The 14,657-nt window shown below is 60.7% G+C and overlaps 3 protein-coding genes across 5 annotated transcripts in view; 1 reads left to right on the plus strand and 2 right to left on the minus strand.

Annotated features, from left to right (window-relative positions):
• Positions 1-1,193: 1,193 nt before the first annotated feature.
• LOC130029692 (protein FAM246A) lies at positions 1,194-1,880 on the plus strand. Its single transcript, XM_056120714.1, has one exon. It carries the CDS (start codon positions 1,194-1,196, stop codon positions 1,878-1,880), a length of 687 nt encoding a protein of 228 aa, XP_055976689.1.
• Positions 1,881-2,888: 1,008 nt separating this feature from the next.
• Positions 2,889-5,823, minus strand: LOC130029686 (carbonic anhydrase 15-like). 2 transcript variants are annotated; one of them, XM_056120709.1, is made up of 8 exons: positions 5,660-5,823; positions 5,411-5,446; positions 4,736-4,906; positions 4,225-4,385; positions 4,036-4,128; positions 3,528-3,594; positions 3,244-3,410; positions 2,889-3,155 (listed from the first exon to the last, which is right to left on the minus strand). In XM_056120709.1, the coding sequence occupies exons 1-8, from the start codon at positions 5,721-5,723 to the stop codon at positions 2,919-2,921; spliced, it is 996 nt and encodes a 331-aa protein (XP_055976684.1). In that variant the 5' UTR covers positions 5,724-5,823; the 3' UTR covers positions 2,889-2,918. The 2 variants fall into 2 exon arrangements, with proteins under 2 accessions (XP_055976684.1, XP_055976683.1); XM_056120708.1 differs by lacking the exon at positions 5,660-5,823 and having other exon boundaries at positions 5,411-5,578.
• Positions 5,824-7,459: 1,636 nt separating this feature from the next.
• DGCR2 (DiGeorge syndrome critical region gene 2) overlaps positions 7,460-14,657 on the minus strand; it is a 62,233-nt gene continuing 55,035 nt past the window's right edge. For both annotated transcript variants that reach the window (XM_056120701.1, XM_056120700.1), the window contains 3 exons: positions 11,061-11,213; positions 10,274-10,510; positions 7,460-9,673 (listed from right to left, as the gene is read on the minus strand). In XM_056120701.1, the coding sequence (XP_055976676.1) occupies positions 9,420-9,673; positions 10,274-10,510; positions 11,061-11,213 (644 nt within the window). In that variant the 3' untranslated portion in view covers positions 7,460-9,419. The remainder of the gene's footprint in view (positions 9,674-10,273; positions 10,511-11,060; positions 11,214-14,657) is intronic.

Genomic DNA, 14,657 nt, shown 5'->3' on the forward strand with positions numbered 1-14,657 from the left:
CCAGGCACACATAGATACACATATGTACACACATACACATGCGCATATGTGTGTACACACAGCTGCATAAGGTGAAGCCCCCAGGGGTCCAGGGGACATGGATCCCAGTGGCTGTCTTACCATCTCCCCTCCTGACCCAGCTTTGTGGGGAGGCCCCAAGGAACCCAGAGTCCTAACTAGCCTCTGGGGCACAGGGAGAACAACACGCTGGGTGAGGGGACACAGCCCTCCTCAAGGACCAGAGCACAGTGCCCCAGGGAAGCACTGAGACAAGATGGGTGGGTGAGGGGCTCCCACAGAAGGGGACAGCACAGACACCGAAGCTTAAACTGAGTCTGGGGGGCAGACTCAGACGGGGACCCCTACTGTGGATCCGGATGGACATAGAACAGAGACCATCTTATTGCCACTGTGGGGTGGGGGGGGGAGGGGGAGGGACCTGAATTCCCTGCTAAGGAGTGGAGTCGGTCAGGAAGTGGGTTTTGTAAAAATGGTGTGAGCGGGACTGGAGCAATAGTACAGCAGGTAAGGTGCTTGCCTTGCGCGCGACCGAGGTTCAATCCCCAGCATCCCACATGGTCCCTCAGTGTTCCTGAGTGCAGAGTCAGAAGTAACCCCTGAGCACCTGCAAAACAAGTGGGGTGAGTGGCAGTACTAGGCAGTGGGTGGGGAAGGTGTATTCTAGGTGGAAGGTATGGATGGCCTATGCCAAGCCCCAGGGCTGGGGGACCGGATTGGAGGTGGCTAAAGGCCTGGTCGGGGCTTCCACTGTCCCAGTCCGGGTCTCAGTAGCGGGCGCGCTGGGCAGTGAGGAAGGGTGGGGTTCATAGGCTGCCCAGTCCCCAGCCGGCGATGCGCAGACAGCTGTGACGGCGGCTCCTGACTGCTTTGAGCCTGGGTTTCTTCACCCCGTGGCCTCGGCCCGGAAGGCGCTCGGAGGCGGCTGCGACCCACTGGCTGCGAGGTCCCCGCGGGCAAGCGCCGTGCACCGAAACGTGTCGACTTCGCCCCCGAGGGCCCCATCCAGTCCCCAGCCCATCCCTGCAGGGCTTCCCCGGGTCCCAGGCCTCGTGCCCGGGAGGCCACGGCCGTTCCCACGGCGCGTCTCCCGGGCCCCCGCGGTCGCTAGGCTGCGGACGGCGGCAGCGGCGGCGGCGGCGGCCCTGCAGGTGGACGCGGCGGCGGCGGAGCGGATGGCGACGGAGCCCGGGCGCCAGTGGGTGCAGGCGCGCGGCGCCTACGGGGCGAGCGAGGCGCTGCGGCGCGCCGCGGGCCGCCGGCGGGAGCCCGGGCCGCAGAGCAACGGGCCGGGCCCGGAGGAGGCGCGCGCCCCGGGCCGCCTGGCTCGCCTGCGGGGCCAGCTGCGCGCCGAGGCGGCGGCGCGGGCCGACGCGCCCAAGCTGCTGCGCGTGGTGGAGCGCGCGGGCCAGGGGCCGGCGGAGCGGGCGGACGCGCGCAGCCGCGACTCGGTGTGCTCGGTGTGCGGGGAGCCGCGCGGCGGGGCCACCTACCCGGCGGGCGTGCTGGAGGTGAGCGAGCGGCGGCTGCAGGAGGGCCTGGCAGCCGTGCGCGCCGAGCTGAGCGCCGGGCTCGAGGCGCTGCGCGCCGAGCTGCGCGCCGAGCTGGACGCCCTGCGCGCGCTGCTGCCCTCGCCGCCCGCCCGCCGGGAGCCCCGCGCCGGCCCGCGCCCCGCGCCCCGCGGCCCCGCGCTGCTGCGGGCGCTCGGCACCGTGAACGCGCTGGCGGCCGCCCCGAGGCCCGCGGACGACGCGCCCGACGGCGCCCCCGACGGCGCCGCCGCCCGGGCTCCGGCGCGGAAGAACTTCAAGAAGACGCCGGTGCCCGCCGCGGCCCCGCAGGCCCAAGGCGGCGGGGACTGAGCTCGCGGCCACCGGCAGCACGGGCTCTCTCACGCTCGGTAAAGGACGAACGCCTTGTTCCGCGGCGGGGGCCTTGCCCTGGGGACTGGACTGGACGGTATGCATGCGCTCAGGGGGCGGGCGAACCGAGCCGCCTCTGGGCCTGGAGCTGGGCAAGGGTGCGAACTGCGCCGGGGAGGCAGCTGCAAGACCCCACGGCCTCCAGGGAGGGGTGGTCTCTAAAAAGGGTCAGCGTGGCCTCCTGCCACTGAAATGATGCACACTCCAGTCACACAGAGCTCGGAGCACATGTCCGCCTGGACACAGCGTCTCCCCAAGGGACAGCCACACTCTGCCCTAATGGACACAGCCCCACACGGCCTGTAGTGCTTGTGCCGGTCAGCCCTGGCCGCCAGGAACTGCACTTCCAGGACATGAACCTCCAGCCAGGGGCGCCTGGACTCACTCGACTTTGCTTTGACTGCAACCAAGGACACTTACCTCAAGGACAGTTAGGCTCACCGCAGTCACCTGCACCCCGTGTCTTTCCAGGATGTGTCACTGTCCACAGGTTCACTTCCCAGGGCCACCTGCTATGCTCCCTCCCTTCAGCTTTTCACCAGCCTGTCCTGTCCCCCACCACCTGCCTTCCCTGAGTCCTTGGGAGAAACTAGCTATAGTTCCTGTTGAATCCTGCGGACTCCTGGCCCTTGGGCACTTGCTTTTTAAATAAAATGTCATCTTTGGTGTTAACTTTTTGTTTTTTATGGGGGTCGGGCTTAGTCCTAGTTCTGTGCTCAGGGATCACTCCTGGCGGGCTTGGGGGACCATGTGGGGTGTCAGGGATGGAACCCCTAAGCTCTGCTAGCTGTTCTCTTCCTTCCGAACTAGGAATTTTCATGTAATATTTAGGGATCTTGACGGGGGTGGGTCGTCTGGAACTGGCTGTAGTGGGGAGGCAGAGGGGGACTCAGGGTCCCTCCCCCACTGGTATGGACGGACGTTGAGGCCCAGCCACGGAAGGCCAAGGTCACTGTACAGTTTATTGTGGGCAGGAAGTCAGTCTGGCCCCAAGGGGCCCTGCCAGAGCCCCAGGCTGAGCCCCAGGCCCAGCAAAGCTCTGCACACAAGGGCCTGGGCGGAGGCAGGGCTGGGCACTGTGGCTGGGATGTGAATTCCTGGGGAGGCAGAGACCCTGCGTCCCCCGAGCGGCTGCTGGGGGCGGAAGTTCTCTGTGAACCGTAAGGGGTGCGAACCCTTGCGGCCAGTCAGGCGCACACTCTGGAACTGGGCCACCTGAGAAGGGGCAAAGGTGGATTATGGGAGGGGCTGGGAGAGAGGGAGGAGGGCGGGGCAGCCCTGGGGTGAGGGGTCAGGCTCCCACCTGCAGGTGCCCAATGGGCACTGCATCCTCAAGCACTGTCCAGAGCACCGTCGGCTGGCAGCCAGGCGTGGTCAGGGACCCTGAGTAGCGGAAGTAACGCAAGTGATGCGAGGCACTAGGCAGCAGCGAGGCCAGCCGGAAGGTGGACACCAGATCCACAGAAGTCCCTGGGAGGGACAAGACAGGACTGACATCTGGGCCCTCCCCACCCCGGTGCCCAGGTGCTCCTGATCCATCTGGTGCCCACCCAGTGCCCTCAGTGGCCACCCTCGGGGGTCCCTCACCAGGCTCGGACACATTCTTCAGCTGGGACACCAGGGCCGAGAAGTTGGCATTGTCTGAAGCCTGCTCCTGGAGAGGGGGCAGCCGGGAAGGAGGGTGTGGAGTTGGGGCGAGGAGCCTAAGGAGGGGGTCTCTAGAGGGAGGCCTGCGAGGTATGCTGGGGCATGGTCATCCCAACCCCTGTAGGCCCATGGCCTCCCATAGAGCCCCTCTTTTTTTGGTTCTGGGGCCACACCTAGCAATTCTCAGGGGTTACTCCTGGCTCTGCCCTCAGGAATGACTCCTGGTGGTGCTCAGGGGACCATGTAGGATGCTGGAGATTGAATCCTGGCCGGCTGCATGCAAGGTAAGCACTTACCCACTGGACTATCTCTCCGTCCCCCCAGAGCCCTGCAAATCCACTAATCCCTATAGACCTCCTAACTGCCCCCAGCCCACTGGCTCACGTGTCCCTCCCACACCCCTATGGTCCCTTTCTAGGAGACACAGGCGTCACAGCCCTTCCCTTACCGCCAGTAGCACTGCCAGCACTGCCAGCCCATCAGGGTGACCCAGGGCCTCCCCCAGGCTCTGGTACCGCGTGTTCATATGCAACACATGCATCTGAGGAGGGACAGACCAAGGCAGGGTCCAGCCATGCCACCCAGGCTCCTTGGGCACCCATGCGGCCCTGGCACTCCACCCCACTGCCCAGCTCACCTCCATAGAGTGGCGCTGCCCGCCTAGGCTGTGTTCGGAGCCTGAGCGCCCGGGGCGCCCCCAGTGGAAGTGCAGCTGCAGAGTGCGGTAGGCTGGCCCTGGCAGCCCAGCGCCCCGCATGCCCAGGAGGCTCTGGGGGCCAGCATCCATGTGGAGAAGCACTGGAGGCGGGGAAGAGTGTGGGATGTGCTCTCGGCTCTGACCCGCCCCAGACCAGAGCAGAGGTTTCCCCCACTCCCATGCCCTTGCCAAACGCTCCCTGCCTGGTCCTCTGGGGTGGGCTTTCTGCGCCTGGGGCAGGCTGTCGGGCTCAGTGTGTGCAGAGGCCCGATCCCCAAGGTGCTGTCTACTGGGGGTTCAATCTCTCTGTTGGAGGTCAATGACTTCTCTCTTTGGAAGTCTCTGGCTCTGAAATGGTCCCATCTCCTGCGGGGGGCCTGACTCTGGGCAGACAGCAGCATCCCCTTCCCCATGAGGATTCCCTGCTTGGGTCTATTGGGGGGTTCCTGACCTGTGTGGCCGTTGTTCTCCAGGGTCCAGGGTCCTGGAGGTGCCGAGTCATAGCCCTGGAAGATGAGGGGCCCCAGGGTTGGGTCCCGCTGCACCAAGTGAAGGTCGATATTGATGGGGGACTGTGCTGGGCCCCCGCAGGCAGGGGCCACCTCCTTCCAGTGGGTGGGACCTGAGGGGACAGGTCTTGGGACATTAGGGGCATGGAGACACCTTGGGGGTGCAGAGGAATGGTTCTTTCCCCCAACAAACACACCCAGAGAAGCACCGGGCCTCAGAAAGCTCCTCCCTGCTGTCTCCACACACACACACGGTCACCCCACCCCCAACCTGGCCTGGCAGTTTTGGAAACATAGGCAGGCACTGCCCGTCCTCAGCACATGGTCACCCCCTTGGCAGACTGTCCCCAAGGAGGGCGGCAGGGTCTCTGGAGATATGGGGACATGCCCTCCCGGGGCCCTGCGACACCTGCTCACACCCAGGCCACCCCCCTCTCCCTGCAATTAGCAGTTGGAAACCACAGCAGACAGTGGCAGAGGGACAGTCACACAGAGTGCCTGGTTCCTCACCACTGCAATGACAGGCACTTATGTGGCAGCCACGGGAGTGACATACAGACACGGGAGGGGCCCCAGACACACGGACCCATGCCACCACCTCTCACCCCCGTCCTCACCACACTTTGGATCCTGGGCATCGTAGCACCAGACACCTGTGGACAGGAGACAGCAGGCAGCGGACTGAGTGAGAGCCACAGGGCTCCATCCCCGCCAGGGGCCGAGAATGCAAAGTGGGAGGCTATGCAGAGCCCACATGACTGTCTCCACAGCCCGCTACCTCCATCCCCCGAAACGACAGGATGTGAGAAGGGGAAGCAGCCAGGCAGGGCAGAGTGGAGATGGGATGGCAGAGCCCGAGCGCTCACCGTTGGAGTCCGTGCACACGGCCAGAGGCACCGTGAGGGCTAGTGCAAGCCCCGCACCCCACATGCTGCCGCCTTGGCCAGCTGCAACCAGCAGGCAAGTGGCAGAGGCCAGTGGCGTGAGGCGGCCGGCAAGGGCGCTTTTATTGGCCGGGGGCAGGGCTATATCCTATGGGCTTCCAGGCTGGCCAAGGGGGTGGCACCCAGGAAAGGCCATCCCGGGGTGGGAAATGAGAGCTGACTGGGGGGGGGGGGGGGCGGTACTGTGTGCCAGCTGCAGCCTTGGGCACTTCCCCCAAGCGCATGTGGAGTCTCCAATTGGTCACAAGGAGGCGGTGTGGAGGAGATCGTGTGTCACTGTGCTCATTTGAGGAGGAAACGGAAGCTGGGGACCCTGAGCAACTGCCAAGGCCACTTTTAAGGATGGAACTGCCAGAGGGGTGTCACCGTGACAGGTGGGGCTGGGGTAACCTTTCCCCTCTGCTGCCCACCTGGCAACCCAGAGAGCACAGCTTACCCTCCTGCCAGTGTGCTCACCACCACCCCCCGACCCAACTAGAGGTCAGGTGGAAGACCCTTCCTCTGTGCACGCTTCCCCCAGAGTGCCCACACAGGACCCTCTGCCCGAGCTGGTCTCTGCAGTAGCTCCAGGGCCTCTGGTGCCCAGTGAACCCAAGCGCTGGCCAGGGCCTTTGTGCCTCCGGAAAATGAACTTTGGTGGCCATTGTCAGGTGTCGGATCTGGAAAGCTCTGAGGTGTGTGTCTTTGGTCTGGCCAGTAGGTGGATTGACGTGGGGGTTCTGCAACTGCACCCCTGCAGTCTTGCCTCACACTGGGAGCAAGTGTGGGTGCTGTCCACGGTGCTGATGGCACCCAAAGGCCCCAAGCAAGTGTGATGCCTTGGATGTGCCTAGAGACTAAGGTGGCTACCCCCTGGAAGCATCTCCCCTGCCAATGGATCGCCAGCCCCTTCTTCATTTTGGGGCCTATCCGGCAATACTGAAGGGTTACTCCTGGCTCTGCACTCAGAGGTCACTCCTGGCAGTGCTCAGGGGGTCATAAGGGATGCCCAGGCTCATATCAGCAGTAAGGGCGAAACTGACGCCATGATAGGGGGCAAAAATCAGCAAACTCGCTAGGCTTCAGGTTCCTTTCCTGGAACTGAAACAGTTTCAGTTTCCCCTTGAATCAAACAATGTGTAACTAGCCAACTTGAACCCACCAGGAAAGTTCCTGGGCCCAGCAAGTGGGCTCAATCAATCACAACATGCCAGAAACCATAGAGAATATACCCAGCAACCACAAGCCTGAGTCCAACACAGACCCTGCTTGCCAAACACACTTATTTGGGAACTAAGTAAGAGTTTCCTGAAACAATAAGCCATGTATTGCTTATGTAATCAAACCCTATATAAGCTGCTTGCTGCTTGAGGTCGGGGTCGCTATTTGTGGGTTGACCCCAGTATACTAGAATAAAACTCCTGCTTTTGCATTATCGTGTTCATGTCTCTGGGCGTCTCGTCACTTGGGAACCCAGATTTCCGGGCCTAACAGCCAAATGCAAAAAAGCACCTTGCCTTCTGTGCTCTCTCCAGCCCCCACCATCCCATCCCCTTAACGGAATCCCTGCCCGGCAGCTGAGCAGCCGTGGGGAGAGCATGGCCAGGAGGCTTCGGTAGGGAGCATGTGGAGGCAGGAGGAGACTGAAAGGTCCACTGCAGAAGAGATTGTGTCCAGTCGTGTCTGCCCTGTATCTCTCCACTGAGCCCCCCAGCCTGGGTCCCACCAAGAACTGAGCACAAATTCCAGAACACAAATTTATTTGGCATTTGGATGAAATGGTTCTCACAGCATCTTAAGAATTAGTGTCAACCCAACCAAAAATAAACCCCAAACTAAAACCCCTCTAAGTGAAGGAAAACAGACAGAAAAGAACAGGCTTCGAGACAATGTACATTATCTGCCCCACCTCCCCGGCAGGGCCTGGGCTCTAGTGTTCCGGAGTCTGCCTCTCCCAGGAGCCAGGGTGGGCTTGGGCAGGGACTTGGCCAGACCATTGGAGTGTCACCACCTCACCAAGGGGGCTGGTGAGGATGGGGGCAAGGACTGGGTGGCAACACGCTCAGGCCCTAGCTCTCCCCTCAAAGCCCAGGCCCCAGGGCACACATGCCTGCAGAAGTCAGCCAGGATGGCAGCAGGCCCTCCTGCCACAGTCCCCTTCCTCGGTGCCTCTTTTGTGGCCCCTGGCCTCACAGTCCTTGGGTCCGGTCCCCAATTTTCCAGCCCCACAAGGCTGCCAGCTGCCTTGCCCTGTAATCACAGTTCTGGGCTGGGCCAGGGCCTCTGGGGCTGGCGCTATGTCAGACTCAGGCCCTCTGGGGCTCCGTGAAGCACACTCCGGGCCCCACCAGGCCCTTACTGCCGACCTAGGACTGCCCTCGCCCGTGTGTTCCGCTTCCTGCCTCATCCGCAGCTGCCTGTGTGACACTCGCACGCCCAGGGACACCATCCTCAAAGCAGTGTCAGCTCTGTGGGCAAGGGCAGTGCTGGTATCCTGGAGCAGACTGACGTCACACAGCAAACTGAAGCTGCCAAAGTCCGGGACACAGCCTGCCGCAGCAGCCCAGGTAAAGCTGGGGGCCTGCGCTCGGGGGATGGGGGGGGGGGCGCAGGCGTAGGTCCTGCCCTGCCATGGTGCTGCCCGGCAGCGGGCGCCTGCTTCAGTGCCGGCGCCTATGTTCCTGTGTACCGCCACCATCTGCAAACACTTGGACACACACACACAGACACACACACACACACACACGCACGCATACACACGCGCGTGTGTACACACACGCACAGGAGGCAGACATTCAACGTAGAAAAGATATGGATGTGCTCAAAATCGCACAGAACCCGCTTCGTCTCCTAACCTCAGAACCGCTCAGAGCCCTGTGTGCTGAGATAGTCCCACCGCCCCGAAGCGGGTGGTTGGGGTGCTCGGGCAAAAGGCCCCAAGCTGCAGAGAACCAGGAGGTGGCACATGGCTGTGGATATGCAAGTGGCCTTTCAGGGGTGGACAGGGCCTGGGATGTGGACCTCTCCATAAAGAATCGACCCTTTATGGCACAAATAAGGTGGGGGTTTGGGGGGGCAGGCCTGGGGACGCATTCAGCAGGAGGCGGGTTCCAAGGCCTCAGAGGGCAGCAGGCGGGAGCAGGCGGGTGCTCCAGGGCGGCCTCCGCGGAGCCATGCACAGCAATGCCGGGGAGGGAGGGGGCAGGCTGGGGCGGGGAGATGGCACAGCACCGGGCCTCAGAGCCCAGGAGGGAGATGACAGCGCATGGCCCCCCTTTCCAAGCGGCCCTTCTCAGGGGAGAGGCAGCGGGGGGACAGCTCAGCCCCCAACCCAGGGCAGGGTCGCCCCCCAGAGCAGCCAACCGAGCAGATCTTACTGCCCAAGACAATACTGACAGGCCCCTCAACCAGCTGGCACCCCCACAGGGCCAGCTCAGCCGCAGGTCTCTTAGGATGGCAAGCTGGCCCTGTCCCGCCCACAGCGCCCACTTTGTTCCCAGCGTCTGAGCGTATGGACAAACTGTCATTCTTCGGCCATTCAAGAAAGAAAAGGGCCGCAACCCAAAGCTGCGTGTGGTCCCCAGGCTCCCGGGGGAAGAGGGCCTGGCCGGGGTTCGCTGGCTGCACGCACACGCCGGGTCCAGGCTCCTGGGGAGCCACAGTCCCCAGACACGCCCGCCACAGCAGGCTGGGGCCAGGGTCCCTACACCACAGTATTGAGGGGGCTGCGGCTATGGCGGCCGCCGGCGGGCAGTGCCTCCACGGCCGAGTCGCTCCCACTGGGGGTGGAGTCAGGTGGCACGAGGAGGGCGCTGCTGCTGTCCACCGAGTCTTCCAGGTCTGTCAGTGATGTCCCCGGGGGCAGGGGCTGCTCCAGGAGCTGGGGCGCAGCCCCGTCCCCACTGCCATCCCCCGCGGGGGGCGGCCTGACCTCAGCTGGCTCGAAGGCATCGTCATCTGCAGGAGGAGGCAGAGGGGCGTCAGCAGAGGTGGGGAGTGCCGGCATGCTGGCCTGCAGAGCTTGCTGGCGGCTCACCACGGGGCTCCACTGCCTGCTGGGGCAGCTGTGAGTGGACACACCTGACACCTGAGTATCCCACCCCAAGAAGAGGGCAGAGGGTGGGGATGGACCCTCTCACACCGGCAGCACCCAGGCTGGGGCAGGGGGGCTGCTGCAACACAGGCCCCAGGCCCTGTGCTACCCGCCTTGGGGAGCATCAGCCCAAGGTCCCTGGAGGTGGCCGCCACCTGTTCCCAGAGACATCCCTAGCAGGATGCTCGAGCTCACTCAGGCTGGAACACCTAAGCCTCCAGGGCGGGGCCAAACCCAAGTCCCTTCTCCCCTCCCCGCCCCCGCGGCCTCCCCCATCCAGGTGTGTGTGACCCAGTGAAAGGGGACAGGTCAGCTGCGCAGCTTCCCTGGGGGCGCCCGCCTGCATCTGTGCTTCAGAGCCAGGCTCCAGTGGCAATACGCAAGCAGGAACCCCGAGTCCCCAGCCGCTGCTGGGCCTGCCCGCAGCAGGGGGTCCCATCCCAGGCTCTGGCACACCACCGCACCTGCGGGGTCGTAGAAGACGCTGTCTGGGTTGATGGAGGCCTCGTAGGGTGGCGGAGGGTCATCAGGCTGACCAAGATCCGGGTACTTGTAGGCGGTGTAGGGAGGCGGAGGATCGTGGAAGTGGAAAGTGCCACCTTCACCATCGTCAGAGAGGTGGAGTGGCGTGAGGCCTGTGCCAAATCCGTCTGGCCCATAGTCAAAGCCGGGGATCCTGCGGCCCAGGTTGAAGTGGTGCACTGCGGGCAGAGAGAGCGGGTCACTCCCAGCTGCTCAGCCCTCAGCTCCCCCGCTCAGCTTGAGCGCACGGCTGAGTGGCCAGCCCACAATGGCCTGGGCCTGCAGTTCTGGGGAGAGGCTTGTGGGTCAGTGAGTGGACGGGGCAGTGACGGGAGCCGAGCAGACCTGCCCCTTCCACCTTCCTGCCACCTTGATCCTGTGCCACATGGTCCTGCATGGACATGGGGTTCCCTACCCGAGCTCGGACAGGGGAGATTTCAGCAACTCGACTGGGGACATGGGCGTGGCAGAGGGGCCTTCTGCTGAGCCTGGGGCTCTGGGGAAGAAGTTAGCTAGGGAAGGGGTGTCCCTATCAGCCACCAGCGCCCGCTGCTCCTTTTCTGGCAGGCGGTCACAGCACCCAGGCAGACGGAAAGGCTGGTCGCCAGGTGCACATGGCCTGGGCTGGCGTGGGGCTGTCAGGCCCTGACAATGGGTGCACGCTCCTCGCCCACACCCGCGTGAAGGCCCCCATGGAGGGGCACAGCTGGCGCCACGGGGGCCACTCACGGTTTGCTCCGATCAGGGACTCAAGGCGCTCCCGGCGCCTCTGGCGAAGCCGGTGGACCATGAAGAGCAGCAGTGACAGGATGAGGAAGGAGGAGATGCAGCTGACAATGAGGCGCATCCCACTGGCCATGGAGTCAAAGAGGCTGTTGCCATCTGTCACAGGAAAACAGGACCCTGAGCCGTGAGCTGCTACCCGAGGCCCGGCCTAAGGGAAGCCCCGGAACCTGAAAGGGCACTCACCGCCAACCTCTCAATGGTGGGAAGCAAAGGGGAAGAGAGGCCACACACACACTCTCACACTCACACACACTTGTAGGATAACACTGGTTTGTCCTTTCTCCCTTGCTACAGGGAGCTTAGGTTTTTAGGGTGACACCTATCACAGTGCTCCTGAAGCACCTCCATTCCTCTGTGTTTACTGGAATGCAGTTCTGAAGTTTTAGGATGACATCGGTATGTCCTGTTTCCCTTGCCACAAGAAGCTCCGGTTTATCACAATGCTCCTGAGGTACTTCTATTCCATTGTGTGTTTTTTTTTGCTTTTTGGGTCACACCTGGGGATGCACAGGGGTTACTCCTGGCTCACGCACTCAGGAATTACTCCTGGCGGTGCTCGGGGGACCATATGGGATGCTGGGAATCGAACCTGTGTTGGCCATGTTGTCTGCGTGCAAGGCAAATGCCCTACCGCTGTGCTATCGCTCCAGCCCCTATTCCATTGTGTTTATCTGTCAACTCTTCCCTATGCTCTCCTCCCCAACCAGTTCATCAACTTTCCCCCCTAATCAGACTCTTAACTTGTAAGGTCAGATTCCTCAGAAACCTATGATTTTATATGTATAAGTGAAATATTGTCTTTCCCCTCTCCTTGTGTCTTTGAATATTTTACTTTAAAGCAATGCCCTTTTTGTATAGACACAGGAAGACAGTTAATATTATGCTTTTGTAACTTGGGATTTAATTGGCTTCGAATATTATTCACTCCTGGGCATCTGCTTTCTTGACTTAAGCCTCAGTTGCCCTTAGTTCCTAGCAACCCAAAAGCAGGGTCCCAACAAGGGACTGAATGGACCCAGGGCAATCTGTGAACAACCCTGGCATCGAAATGGGCCAGGCCAAAGTGCCATGATACTTAAGAGCTTGATCATGGACAAATGTTGTCATGATCCAAAAGTAATGACAAAATTAGGACCCTGCTAGGGATAGGAAAGACTAATCTGGCCTGAGCACTGTAGTCTGAGATCGAGATGACCCCAGGAGAGCGATTCTATGAGCTTAATGTATCTCTTACAAAATGATTAATATTATGAATGTTTATGTTTGTTGGACTAAGGAGAGGAGAAACACACCCATATTTGCCTTTTGGCCAGTTATCTTGCTGGATAAGAATCTGTCCTGGAAGTAACGTCCCCTGAGGGAAGGACCTTACATCTGCTGATGTGTGATGATACCTATGTGTAGTTGTTATCCCAACCCCTTATGCTGGGGGATTTAACTAGACTGTAAGAGTAGGCTGGGGGATCCAGATTCCAGAGCGAGGAGGAGAATGAAGGGGGATCGAGAAGGAGAATGAAGTAGCAGGGGGGAGTAAGAAGCAGGAGGAGAATCAGAGGAGAATGGAGAGCAGAGTGGAAGAAACTGCAACTGACACCAACCAACTTGGCCCTCGTTTCCTTCCTTCACCTGCCCATCACCATCGACCTCTCTGGGGCGGGGGGTGGGGGGAAGCAGCCTGAGACTACCGAACCTGGGCGGCGGGAGAGATAGAGCACCGCTGCAGTTGCTGTCCTTTTGTGTTTACACACACACTTGTACATATTCTCACACACTCACATACTGTCACAAACACATTCACATACACATATCCTCACACACAAATTCTCACACACTCAATATACCCTCACAAACATAAACACTCCCACACTCTCACACTCTTCTACACACACACAATCCCATGCACTCCCACTCCCACACAAAATCCCGTGTACATTCTCCCACACATACACACACACACACTTCTTCGCACACATAAATACACACACACTCTACCCCATTCTCATCTCACACACTTCCACATACTCGTACACACACACACACACACACACACACACACACACACACACACAAGGAGGGTGGGCAGCTCGAGTGGGACCTGGGTGCGCAGCAGCTTCAGCTGAGGTTTGGGGTCTGCCCTGCACTTGAATACTCTGGGTGGAGTCCGGAGGGTCCCAGGAAGGTCCTGTTGGATTCCCGTCCGTGTGTGTGGGATGGTTGTCCCACTCTCTGGCCATGCCCTGACACACACACCCAGGCTGTGTCAGGGGGCTGCTGCGCTGGCCTAGAGGCTCCCCTGGCCTGCCCTGGACACCGGTGAAGGGTACATTCCTGACCTGAACCCACGGTGCTGGAGCAACCCCCAAAGCTGCACTTACTGCTGACAGCGCAGGGGAGGTGGCTGCGTCGAGTGCCCGCCCATCCCTCATGGACTAGGGCGCCCTTCCAATCTCAAGAGAGTTCCTATCTGTGGGAGGTGCCCATTGCCCCAGGGGCTGTAACATGGCTAGCTCAGGATGGGGGCCGGCGGGGGCAGCAGCCCCTCACAGCCACTAACTTGTAATCAGCTCAAGGACATGGTCAAGGTTGTGGACCATCCTGCTGTGGCGCAAGCCTGGAGGAAACATCTCTCAGCACCCAGGGTCCCGCAGGGAATCGACACGGCCCGTCCTCCAGGCCCGTCTCCAGCTGGCTCCGGGCCCTGACAGAGGGCACCCCCTGCTGAGACAGACACAGCAGGAACTGGAAGTACCTTGAAGGCCACCAGGCGTGAAACCTGTCTGAGTCTCCCAGTGGCTGTCCAGCCTGTGCCTGACAGCACCAGTGCCAGGGAAGCGACATTTCAGAGAGCCTGCTTCCAGGCTGAGGGGCCCTGACGGCGGGAGGCATCTGCTGGGCGCCCCACCAACCACCCCAGCTGCTGCCATGTGGTGCAGCCCTTCCTCAAGGAGAGGTACCCATGTGGATTCAACGAGTCTTTCTTCAGGTGCCATCTGAGGGCCAAGTGCAACAAGGCTCTGCCCATTTTCCAACAGGGCAGGTTGTCTTTTTCATGACTGAGTTTTAAGAATTCTTTATGAACTCGAAATACAAGACTCTTCTGAACTGGGTTTTGCAAATATATTTTTCTCACTGGGGTGGCTTGTCTTGCATTTCAAGTATCATTCAAATAGCAGCTTTTGATTTGGAGGAGGCCCACCCTATCAGCTTATATTTTGCGGATCAAGCCTCTCCTGTTGATCTCCAAGTGGTTCACCCAAGGTTACAGAGATTTTTATATTTTTTATTAAAAGGACTTCCTCTGATGTGTGTGTGTGTGTGTATGTGTGTGTGTGTGTGTGTATGTGTGTGTGTGTATGTGTGTGTGTACACACACATATATAGATTCCTTGATTTTTGGGGGGGTGGGGGACTGGTGACCACACCCATGGATCACTCCTGGCAGGCTTGGGGGACCTTATGGGATTCTGGATATTGAACCTAGGTTGGTCACATGCAAGATGAGTGTTCTACCCACTCTACTACCGCTCTGGCTCCTTAAGA

The sequence above is a fragment of the Sorex fumeus genome, unplaced genomic scaffold (assembly GCF_029834395.1).
Source record: "Sorex fumeus unplaced genomic scaffold, SorFum_2.1 ptg000043l, whole genome shotgun sequence".
Taxonomy (NCBI): domain Eukaryota; kingdom Metazoa; phylum Chordata; class Mammalia; order Eulipotyphla; family Soricidae; genus Sorex; species Sorex fumeus.